This window comes from Zootoca vivipara, chromosome 8 (assembly GCF_965207765.1).
Source record: "Zootoca vivipara chromosome 8, rZooViv2.hap1.1, whole genome shotgun sequence".
In the NCBI taxonomy this organism is placed as follows: Eukaryota; Metazoa; Chordata; class Lepidosauria; order Squamata; family Lacertidae; genus Zootoca; species Zootoca vivipara.
Genome location: NC_142591.1, coordinates 2,723,985 through 2,736,463, shown reverse-complemented (window position 1 = coordinate 2,736,463; position 12,479 = coordinate 2,723,985). Strand labels below are relative to the sequence as shown.

Genomic DNA, 12,479 nt, shown 5'->3' with positions numbered 1-12,479 from the left:
CCTAAGGAAATAAGAAGTGAGGAGAGTGCTATTGCACCCAGGCACTATTTATTTATTTTTATTTCTTATATTTATTTGTCACTGACTGCAACCCCCTCTCCGCCTCTTTAAAAAAGCATAAAATACCACATTTAAAGTACTATTGAAACGTTAAAAACCATTATTAAGTAAAAGTTCTCCACTGACAATAACACTAAAAATGGCACACCCCACCTTGATTATGTTGTGAACCGTCCTGAGATCTCCAGATGAAGAGCACTCAATAAATAAATAATCAATCAATCAATCAATCAATCAGTAAAGTGAAATGCCTGAGTAAAAAATGTCTTCACTTGCATACCCTCCAATATTTCTCTAATAAAAATAGGGACGTCGTAAGGAAAAGCATGACATTGCGGGATCAAATCAGAAACCGGGGGCTTCTGTCAATTTGGAACTGTCCCTGGAAAATAGGGACACTTTGAGGGTCTGCACTTGTCACCTGAAAGTTGATAGTGATGGCGCCAGGCACATCTCTCTGGGGAGGCATTCCAGCCAGGGAGCCACCACAGAGAAGGCCTGATCTTGTGACACCATCTACACCTCCCTCACCAAGAAGGGCCCCAGATGATGAATTTGGGTAGATTCATGTGGGGAGACACTATCGCTTAAGGTTTTGTGGTCATGGGTCACATAAGGCTTTATAGGTCAAAACCTGCACTTTTAATTGAGCCCAGAAACTAACTGGCAGCCAATGCGGTTGGGCCAGATCAAACCTCCTACTTCCCATTAGCAGCCTGGCTACTGAAATGGCAGGCCACTGTCTCCTCAATGTAGGCGCAATACATATCACGGGTCTTTTTCTCTTCTGCATATTTCTCTTCTGTTCATGAAGAGCAACTTCCTTTCTGGTAAGCAGCCAGCTCCTTTAGAGTACAGCTGCTTATCTTCAGACCAGGCAAGCAAAGCCCTCAAATAACCAGCCAAATAATTAACATAGACGAGTCTACCAATGCTTAAGATGTTATACACAACTTCTAAAACTAATGTTGTTACAGAAAATAATTATCATACCAATAAGCAACACAACTCTGACCATATGGATGCACACTTCGGTTGCCATACATCTTTTCCTTTAAAGAGACACCTCAGATAACACTATAAACTGATAACGCTATTAATTCATTTATGTTCTTGTCAGAAATAGGACATTCATTATTTGAATTGAAGAACTCTCTTTAATTAAATGAATCATTTTTGAGTTTATATGGTTTATATCATTGGGTACAAAACATGTTGTCTGCAACTAAACTCTGGTCCCTGCCCACCTTTATTTAACATAACTGGTCCCAATGTATGAAGAACCACATGCTTGCCTCCTTCACCTTGGGCGAAACATTGGGGAAATTATACATGTGGCAGAGAGCGTAATAGACTTGTGCGCAAGATGTGTTCTGACCTTCCATCTAAATTAAAATCAGTTTTAAAATGCCGAAAGAAGTAATGAGCTTTCTTGCCATTAGTCTTTCTTTTGTGTCACTGAGAGAAACTGATATGAGTTTTTATGGGATCAGTTATTCAGCTGATTTGAATGTTTTCTCTACTGTTATGCTGTTGAAATTATGAGAATTCAGTTCTAACCAATAGACCATTAATTAATTCCTTGCTTATCTCTAGTGTCTTTATAGGGTTGGGTTGGGTTGAGATGTTTTATTTATGTCTCCATACGAAAGCTATGTGCCGATCCCCTGTCAGGACTAGCACTGCTTGACATTGGCTGGGAAGCAACGTGCATGGCCCTTTAATAGCACACTGTTTTTACATCCTTTGAGGACATCAGATGATGAGTTTCTTATCAGGCACTTCATAGCTTAAGCTGGAAACTTGATGGCTTTAAGTTGGGAGAGTCTGGTGAGTTAGTATGATCTGTAAGCGGCTCAGGCCCACCTCAACACCCTTCTCAGACACAGAGGAGGGGTGGGATGTTGATGACTTCAGCTCCTCTCCAGACCCAGCCAGCATGGCCAATGGTCAGGGATGGGGTCCAACAACATGTGGAGGATCACCAGTTTCCCACCCCTGCTCCTGAGCCTGCTTTTCTTCCTTTGTCCAATCAGCAGATCAACATTTTCTCATCGTTGCATTCCAGCTTCCTGCTTCCCACTCAGACCTCCCAAGCCTAGGTTGTGGTACACTTGGATTTCTAACTAGATCTTGTGTGCAGTACTTTTTTAGCTAGATATACTTGTTCAGTACTCAAAACAACACTAAAAACCTATCATAGTACAAGATTACATAGTTTTGTCCTGTAATCCACAACTATGGGGGTTTTTATGTGTGGGGAAGTCTGCCTTGAAAAGTGAGGAGAGGCCTAAGGCCCCCATCCCCATTGCCCAACACATAATATTTCTGTCATCTGCAAATACCCTCCACACTCCTCTTTCAACCTCTGAGTTGGGAACTAGGCATGGCCTCGCAATAGTTATTTGACTAAGAATACTTCAGACAGTAATTCCATGTTTAACTGGAAGTGATGAACCTTTTCATGAGAATTTTAATCCTTGCTGCTTATTTTTAGCAGTGGCACCCCACATACGTTTCTGATCCAGTTGTGATACTCAGCTTGCATGAGACAATCTACCAAATGCAGACAAAACTCTGCAATGTCACTTGCTATAACCATTTGTCACATGGAAAAGTTGCAGTTTAACTTTCCATATGCAGGGTTTCGTTTTTGAAATACGGTATGTGTTCTCCCATTTGAAGTGTTCCAGCCCAGAAAGGACTCTGCTGCGTGATGTTTCTGCATATTTGATTTGGCTCTGTATTTGTATGTATTTAGTGATCAGCATCTTCTTGTAGTAACAAACCTTTTCCATGGCAATAGAATAGGTAGGGACCTATGCCAATCGCAGGACTTTTAGTGGTTTGAGAGAACTGGAAAGTCATCACAATGTGGCTGCAAACATGATCAAATTCACTGGTTATTAGGTGCTAGATTTTGTAATGGAACATTTTAACCAGGCACTATTATTGGCTTGTAAAAGAGGAAATAACTGACTGAAAAGTTTGTTTTATGTAGACATCACATCTTCTGGATTCTTGACTGAACATAACAAAAAAGGGGGAGGGGTTGCCAGGTCTCCCATGTTTAACCTGGAGTTTCAGGGTTTTAGCTTCAGGTGTCTAGGACAAATAGGTGAAATCCCAGGGTAAGGTGCACTTGATCAAAGCTTTTGCTATTAGGTATGCTCCATGCTTGCCTCGCTCCATCCTGCAGGCACAATCAGGCTCTTCCCCTAACTGGCAGGTGATATCATATTATTATGGGGAGTCAGGGTTGGGACAGGGCAGGTGAGGGGACTCTGAAGGGAGACTCTGAAGGTCCATTTGACAGGAAAAGGTCCATTTAACACAAAAACCCACAGCAACGCGTGGCCGGGCCAACTAGTGTAAAATAAAACAAAGGGATGCCGAGTTGAGGAAGAAGAGGCAGTGTTGCTCTCTCAGGTCCCAGCATAGCTCCCAAGGAGCCTGTTGGTTCATCCAGGCCTGGCTATCCATTAAGGATGAGCAATTGAAGGTCCCAGCATCAGATTGAGTACTCCCTGACCCTTTCATTACCAAGCTAAAAGTAACCAAGGCATGTGGAGGAAGAGGTAGTTGTGGCACTGGGACTTTCTGACAGACTCTGGTCTTCCCTGTGAGGCTCCCGTACTGCAAGTGTTCCTCCAGGCATCCAATATTGTTCCTTTGTCTACCTGTTCCCTTGATAGCAGGTCAGTTTCCCTATAAGCTTCCCCTCCTGCCCACTCTCCTTTATGGCTGCTGCCAGCTCCCTCTGGTTCTAGCTCTACAGTTGGGATGGCTTCTTCGGATGGCTCTGTGGAGGGGCTCACTCTTCAACTCCCATGTACTCTGTTGCTTATGCCTTGCTGCTAGCTCTCAGCCTCAAAGCGTTTCTCTTTAGGATTTCAAATGAAAGCAAACAAAAGGGAACTATGAGAAGGAACTTGCATAATCCAGGAAAGACAGGGGCACAATGGAACACAGATTATAATGGGTGCTTTGATGCTGTAACCCAACCCTTAACATGAAACACTAGCATGAAATGATGCCATTTCATTTGACATTCAACAGTGATGTTTGCAACCTCATTTTATTTTCTCATTAGTGGCATTAATTACATATTTTTAGCACCGTCAGAGCCAATCCGGTGCTCCTGCTGATTCTCCTACACATCCTTTTTTTCCAAATAATTTTTATTCATTTTCCAATATTCACAAAAATCACAAAAAACATAAAACAAAAATAAAACATAAAAAGAAAAACATAACAATTCTTACATTTTTTTTAATTAACATAGTTGACTTCCTCAATTCCCCCCATACTGGGTCTCAATTAAGCAATTTTCATTTTGTATCTTAATGATAAAATGTGTTAGAATGATTTATCTCTCAACTATTCTATTCTGAAAAACATCCACTATCCTTCACCAATAATTAATCAATTAATCCAAATCAAAAATTATTTTCCCGTCCTCTATCTTTTATTTCTCCCCTTAGCCTAAAATTTATTACCAAAAACTTTCCTTGAATTCAAATATTAATTTTTCTAACATAATATCATGTAATCACTTAAAACTAAATCAGCCCCCCTTCCCCTGGATTCAGGGTCTCCCAGATGATTCAGCGAGTTCCATAGGTCATTCCAGTTTCAGACCATCTAAAACAATAAAAAAGTAACATCCATTATTACTCCTCACCCCACTCCCACCCTGTCCCTTCCTATCCAACCTTCTTCCTTGGTCATCCCCTGTTGCCTCCCCAATTCTTTAAATGTTACAAAACACCATCCAGCTGCTTTCCCACTTTTTAGCCTTTTCACAATTTTTCTTTCTCTTAAACTCTGGCCCCAATATGAATTCTGCCCTCCCTCTCTCACTGGGAGGGCATTATTCCATACTGGTTCTTATTTAAAAGCTCTTGGAGTCAAACAGGAATCTTGTTTCCCCCCTCTCACTGGGGGAACAATGTTCCCTTCAGCTTCCTTTTCTTCTTTTGATTCTACATTGTCGTCTTTCTTGTCTAAATTCTCAGTTGGGAATAATCCTTCTTCATTTTCCACACAGCTTTGAATTATTTTTTTCATTTTTGCAATCTGTATTGTGTTCTGATACACGTCACATCTTAAATCTTCAATAAGTTCCAGAAGTTGTTTTTGAAGGTCCAAGTCAGATTATGTTGTGACTACTGACATCCTGCTCGTCTTAAATTTCCTGGGAAAGCAGAGATTACTAGACAGGAAATGGCGTAGTTCTTATTTCCAAAGTTCAGAAACAAAAGTTATGTCCGATCTGGTTACATACTCTCATTTTTAATTCTTCTTTATCTTAAAAATCTTGTGTCCATTTATGAAAAGAGCATTGTCCAACTTCATCTACACAGCCTTATATTTTGTGCTCTCTTCACTGCTGACAGTTTCCAGCCTCAAAGAGGCAAGCAAATTCCTTTCTATTATGATGTCACAATAGCGGCTCGCTGATCCCTCCAGGGACCCGACTCCAGCTTTCAGGGGGACTTTCCCCGATCCAGAATAAAGATCTTTACAGGGGGTTTGCTAAGTTGAATCCTTCTCCCCTTTACCCTGCCTTAGGGAAAAGGTTTTAGCTCCAATTTTTGATAATTGAATGCTTCCTGTCAGTCTTTCCGGCTTCGGGCAAATTAACTGCATCTCGATTCACGCAATGGGAGGGATCAACTTCCTCTTTAAATCTCATCCCGTATCCAATTAAAATTTATTTCAAAGTCTTTTTCCTTACGGTGTCCAATGTTCTCAAATCCAACTAATTTGGAAGAATCCACCGCTCCAGGCTGCTGGCACGAAGCTTCGCGTTGCAAGGGTAGCAGTTTAACTCAAGCACCCCGTCTCCACTCCGCTCGCTCTCAGCACCCTTATTAGGGCTACTGGGGGACGGAGGAGACTGAAAAACAGTGCAGCTGAGTCCCCCCATCCCCAGAACGCTCGATCTGGGGCTCTTTTGGGAGTCCGCGTCGCTTTCACGGCTCCCCCCTCCCTCGCAACACTAGGGAATCCCGGAGCTCAGGATTCTCTCGCCAGACAGCGGTGACGGCAGTCGTGATTCTCCTACACATCCTTGAACTCTCCACCACTCTGTCCCTGTACCTTCCAGACGCAAAACAAATAACGGAGCACTTTGCATACTGAAAATCTTAAAAGTGTGTCAAATGCAATTTGGGACATAGCTACACTACAAAAATATATTGATTTTGCAGTGGAACCTCAGTTTAAGAACAGCCCTGTTTCCAAACTATTTGATTTACAAACTCCGCAAAACTGGAAGTAGTGTTCCGGTTTGCGAACTTTTCCTCAGTCTACGAACAGAAGCTGAACGGTGGAAGGGCACCGGCGGCAGGAGGCCTCATTAGGGAAAGCGCACCTCAGATTAAGAATGGTTTTGGTTTAAGAATGGACTTTCGGAACGGATTAAATTCATAAACCGAGGTACTACTGTATTACCGTTAGCTTGTTAATGTATGAATTGTTTTCAAATGAGCCTCAAAACAACTAAAACAGCTTTAAAAACAGTACAAAAACCCACAACCAACGAGAGGTTGAAAAAGAACACAGAATAAACTTCTATGAGAAAGACCTTTTGAGAGCAGAAAAAGCTTGTTGAAACAGAAGTTTATTCAATTGTTTGCATAAAGTACAATCTCATCAGGGATGCTAACTCCACAGAACAGGGTCATATATTACATATTTCCACAAATAATTCTATTTTCTTTATTTGACAAGATTCATATACCTCTTAATCACCAAAAACCTCTAAGCAGTTTTTATTAAGCAAGAAGAAATTTTCATTTAAAAATACCAATAAAAAGCAAACATTTAAAACAAATTGGCATAAAATTGATAAAAAGAAATGAAAAACCAGCACTTTTAAACAAATACACATAATAATAGTACATGATAAAATTACATCTCTGGGTAGGGATGTGTCTTTGGGATGAGTAGAGGATTGGATGAGTACTGAGATTTATCTGCTAAATACAGCCCTCTCTCACACACACTGCAGATTCCAGGGTTCCCTAGAGAGCAGGGATGACTATTACGGATGTAAGGGGGAGAGATTACAGAGAACCTCCCCCTCTCATCAGGAGCAGTTCGTCCCTAAGCAGCCATGAAAGCGCGGGGTCTGAAGGGGCTAGTCAGGAAGCGGAGAGAGAGTGCCAGGTCTCCGGCAGCATGGGAGAGCCCCTGCTCCACAGGCGGGAAGAGAGAGAGGCGGAAAGCGGGGAGAGGGAAATGACGGAGCGTAGACCCTTTCCCCTGGCATCGGAATTAAGGAGGAGGAGAAAGGGGAGGAGATTCACTGTCCCGAGCCTGTTATGTTGGTCAAAGTCGCGAAAAGGGACAGTGCCGGATTCTGAAACGGAATGAGAGGACATGAAACCGACAGCTCACTACACTGTAAATAACATGCACTAATAAAGACTCTTTTAAAGACAAGTATGTGGAAGGTCGTTACTCAAGGGTAGCCGTAACAACCGCTGACAACACCAATTTAATTCTGTGGTGTATCTTTGATGTCATTTCAAACCAGTACAGTGATACCACAGATTACAGGTGCTTCAGGTTACAGACGCTTCAGGTTACAGACTCCACTAACCCAGAAATAGTACCTCAGGTTAAGAACTTTGCTTCAGGATGAGAACAGAAATCGTGCGGCGCGGCTGGAGTGGGAGCCCCCATTAGCTAAAGTGGTGCTTCAGGTTAAGAACAGTTTCAGGTTAAGAACGGACCTCCAGAGCGAATTAAGTTCTTAACCAGAGGTACCACTGTATACATAATGTGTTCTTAATTCTTTTAAAATAATTGAATTATGACAGTATCCTGTTTTAACTGGTGCCTTGTAAACACCATGCTTTCTGTTCTTGCAGGCTGTCTACATGTTCTATGCTTTGGCTATTGTCTGTGATGATTTCTTTGTCCCTTCGTTGGAAAAGATTTGTGAAGTAAGTCTATGTTGATGCTACTTACTCAAATTTATTAATGGAATTACCAGACCAGAATTGTAACCTTTGTTTACATCCCATTAGTTTCACACACTTCATTTCTATGGGCAAAGCCAGATCTTTTTCCAGCTGGATCTTGCTGGAGCTCATTTACAGCACCCCTCAGGTGGGCTCCATTGCCAGGGTAAGAGAACAAGGGAGAAGTTCATGGGGAGCTCTGGCACCTCTTTTTCTAGAAAAATATCACTGTGATTGGTATAGCTTTCATGAAGAACTGTCGCAACTTGATTTAAGGCCACTGCCAACCCCGTAGCATATGAAGCAAGTACTAAGTCATGTGCTTTAAAAGTGTATTGAATGAGCTTTAAGTGTATGGTGTGGATCAGCAGAAGGACTACTTGATCTTACCCGTTAAGAGGTAAAAATAAAAATCTACTCTTATTTGATATTTTCATTGAGCTTGAGCTATCACAAATTTAAGGTAAAAATCATACAAAATAAAACTGAAACATGAAAAGCTTGTTATTAAAATCCCAAGCCTGAGAAACATTGACTTAAGTGTGTAAAGTTTTGACAACTGAAATCATTTATAACATTGTAAGTATGAAATAATGTGACATTTATACATAGCTGCCAAGTTATCCCTTTTTTTAAGGGATTTTCCCTTATGCTGAATAGGCTTCCTCGTGAGAAAAGGGAAAACTTGGCAGCTATGTTTATACATGGAAAATCAAATGGGACAGGCTGATAATTCCTCTTGCCAGCAGACAAGTAATTGATATGATAATTTAACAATAATATAAATAATTTCTCAAGTTCAGGCAGCAGCTGACAGCTAATTATTTTGAACATCAGTAGAAAGCTGCTAGAGAAACAATGTGCTAATGTCCCATTTGAAAAACACAGACAAGAGTAAAGCTATAAAAAAAACTGTGTGTCTCTAGAGCACCATAGGATGAAACCATGCAGAGTAGCCATGACAGTGCTCCCAAACTATCAGAAAGATAAATGGCATCCCTAAAGAGTTCTACTGCATGCCCCTTGCACACCTCCAACATCCTCCGAGTGACATTGGAGGTAATACTTTGGGGGAAGGATTCTGCTGCAGCTACTACTGCATTGCAGATCCTTTGATACTATTCTGCTTGGGGAGGATGTTGGAGACGACCATGAATCCTGAGTCCTGAAACACTCATGGCCTGGGGACGTGTTATATTTTGCTTCTGATAAGAGACTTTTCTCTTCTTCCACAGCGCCTGCACCTCAGTGAAGATGTCGCAGGGGCAACATTCATGGCAGCCGGCAGCTCTGCTCCAGAACTGTTTACATCTGTCATAGGTAACTAAATCACCCGCTTCCTTCTTGCTGTAACTGTGAAAGTAAATTCAGTTTTTTTAAATAGTTTTGTGCCTTATCTTTCCCACAAAGACGATGGGGGATAGATATGCACACCGTGGTTTGGGGTAGAAGACCAAATCCATAAGCCATCCGGCTACCTACCTGTAACCAAATCCATAAGGTTAGCCTTAGTCCAATAAACATTGGCAGAAGGATGGCATGGATGTTGCTGGAAGATTGCCCCAGTGCCAACAACATGCCAGGATGATCTTCCTGGAATGACTACCCAGGAAAATATTATGTTTGTTGGGAATTTTCACACCTGTGTGTTCTTAGTAAGTACAAAACAATATGCTTTTGAATGGCATCCCTGTTGTCATGTGCCATGCAGAAGGAGATGTGAAGAATGGCTCAGTCTACAACTAGATGTGACTATGAAACATCCAATGTGAAGCTGCACAGATAATGAAAATGGATTGGACCGTAACTCAGTCAGGTGCACATGCCTTGTACGCATAAAGATTCTAACACTTCCATAAAGGATCTCAGGTAGCAAGGTAGGAAGGACCTTGAGATGGTGGAGAACCGCTACCAGTTTAAGTAGTTAATATTGGGATGGATGGAAACTGATTTGGTGTAAGAAGGCAGTCTCAAATGTTCGTGTTTTCTTTTGTTGCATCTGAGGTAGTAAAGGTTAGGTGGAGAGAGTGGGGAGCAGCACAGTCATTTTCCGTAGTTCTCAGAGTACTGTATATAACACACTGCAAGGTCAGGTCGGTTGATTGCTAGTGAGTCAAAATCTCTTGGAGGAAGTGGAAAGCTACCTTTAAAAAATGGCCTTGTGTTAAGAAAAAAAACATGTTCACTAGCATAGAGCTGCCATACATTTTCCTGGATTTTCAAAGGCAGAAATGACTTCCAGTGGGGGGGGGGAGCTCAACAACTTTCAGGGTGTCCTAGTTTTTACTTTTTGAAATATGGCAACCCTGCACCAGCAGCCATGGTCAGACAAGGAGGCAGCTCAGGCCCCTGCAGGACAGAGAGATCCTGGGAAGAAAGGATCAGAGCCACAGGATGTGGCAAGCTCAGCCGGTTCACCTCTCTAAGTTTAGGTTGATCAATGTGCTTATGTGTGGTCTTTAGGGGGGAGGATTCAGCACATTCACACCAGGTAATTTGGCCTCCAAACACTGTTATTCATTCTTAGATCAAGGCCAAATTTGAATATTCAGTCATGCTGAAGAATTTTAATGATCACAAACTTCTGCAGAAATATAGAGAATGTAGAGAACTTAATTTGAGATTGGGGAAAATGGGAAACATGGAGAACCAAAATTAACAGATCACCCCTATTTCCAGCTCACAGAGGCAGCCCATACATGCCCTACAGCCTTCCCCTCTGCCAGATTCCCCCAATGTGTGGGCAACAGCAGAGGCCCCTCATGCAATGCTAACCATGCAGAAAGAACTCCTGAACACGGGTTGACTTTAAACAAGTATTTTCCCACCCCCAAATTTATACCTCAATGTGTATAGGAATCCTATGCACATTGCCCCCCAAATAGCAGACAGCACCGGGCATTCAAGTAAAACTTGGTCTTCACATGAAGTAGAATGGGTCTTGTATGAGGTGCTACACAAGTCCTAAAGTGGTAGAAGGCCTGTACCATTTAAGACTGCCATGGTGGAGAGAGAGAGATCCCTGCAAGTAGAAAACCAGCACAGCTGCAAACAGGCAGTATTTCTGTCTGTCTGTCTGTCTGTCTGTCTCTCTCTCTCTCTCTCCCCCCCCTCTCCCCTTCAAAAATTGTGTCTCCTCCACCTGAAGTGGAACAGCTCATTCTACCATCTCATTCTAACATGCGTTGATCAGACCTGCATGTACTGCTAACCAGATGATGAGAAACCTTTGCACTTATTTCCTGTTCCATACTATAATGAATTTGACTGTTCAGCTGGTTAATCGTGCTGAAAACACCTTTAAGTAATCTTTTTATTACACACATTTTCTCTGCTTCTCTCAGTATTAGAAAATATGCTCTTGTGTTTTCTCCTTAATCCCAGAAGTCTTCTTGAACTTGTTCTGGTTTGCGGTGGGAAACCCTGTCTGCCCTTGGCACTGCCTGTTCATTCTGAGCGACACCGGAATTATTTTCTTCCCTCAGGTGTGTTTATCACAAAAGGAGATGTGGGTGTTGGGACCATCGTTGGCTCTGCTGTGTTCAACATACTCTGCATAATTGGGGTTTGTGGCCTCTTTGCAGGGCAGGTAAGAGAATATTCCTAAATCTCCCCCCCCCTTGAGTAGTAGCCACTGGTGCACAATCAGTATGGTAATCTCCTGCTTGCCTCTATTTATATAACATTTCACAAGAGTTCAATGCATTTCTTATACCATTGGTGTAACAAACATGTAAGATAGCTCAGTTTTATTTATCTCTGTAGCACAATGAACTCATTAATGCTCCTTCCACCCTAGAGGCCTTAAACACTGCTTGTGGCATTGCATTTTCATAATCAGTTTGACGTAGGATTAAACTGTAGGTCCCACAAAGTAGTTAATATACCTTTATGTTTTATCTCAGGACCCTTCTGTGTTTCCTTAGAAGTCAGTCCCCTCCCCCAGTATTAATAAAAGCTTCCTGCTTACAAATTCATTTTTATGCATTTCAACAAATACTTTTCATTCAATCATTCATTCATTCAGCCTTTATTGGCATAATTCAGACAATTAAAAATAGTCCAATAAAACATTAATAGTCCAGACATATTAAACACACAAAACATAAAAAAGACTCAGTAGCCATCATTAGGTAAGATCAAGAAGTTTCAAATTTGACTTTAAGAATTTCAATTTCGTATCCTGAAACAACCTCAGTAGTTTCGGGGATATCATCCTTCATCAGATATTGGATTACAGATTCTTTGCAAGTAGATATTTGGAACTTCAAAGCAGAGGCGTAGCAAGCCCAGGTGGTACCCGGTGCAGAATTTTTTTTGCCACCCCCTCCCACACACACACGGCTCTGGCTCTGGCGAAAAGTGAAAAACATGAATTGCAAAAAAACTAGAGCTTACAGAACAAAACCAACTTCAGATATGAAATCAGCATTGTAAGAACAG

The 12,479-nt window shown here is 41.7% G+C and overlaps 1 protein-coding gene across 2 annotated transcripts in view; it reads left to right on the top strand.

Moving 5' to 3' along the window:
• The window catches only part of SLC24A3 (solute carrier family 24 member 3), a 141,381-nt gene that overhangs the window by 89,090 nt on the left and 39,812 nt on the right, over positions 1 to 12,479 (top strand). For both annotated transcript variants that reach the window (XM_035101990.3, XM_088675956.1), the window contains 3 exons: positions 7,944 to 8,018; positions 9,272 to 9,356; positions 11,522 to 11,625. In XM_035101990.3, the coding sequence (XP_034957881.2) occupies positions 7,944 to 8,018; positions 9,272 to 9,356; positions 11,522 to 11,625 (264 nt within the window). The remainder of the gene's footprint in view (positions 1 to 7,943; positions 8,019 to 9,271; positions 9,357 to 11,521; positions 11,626 to 12,479) is intronic.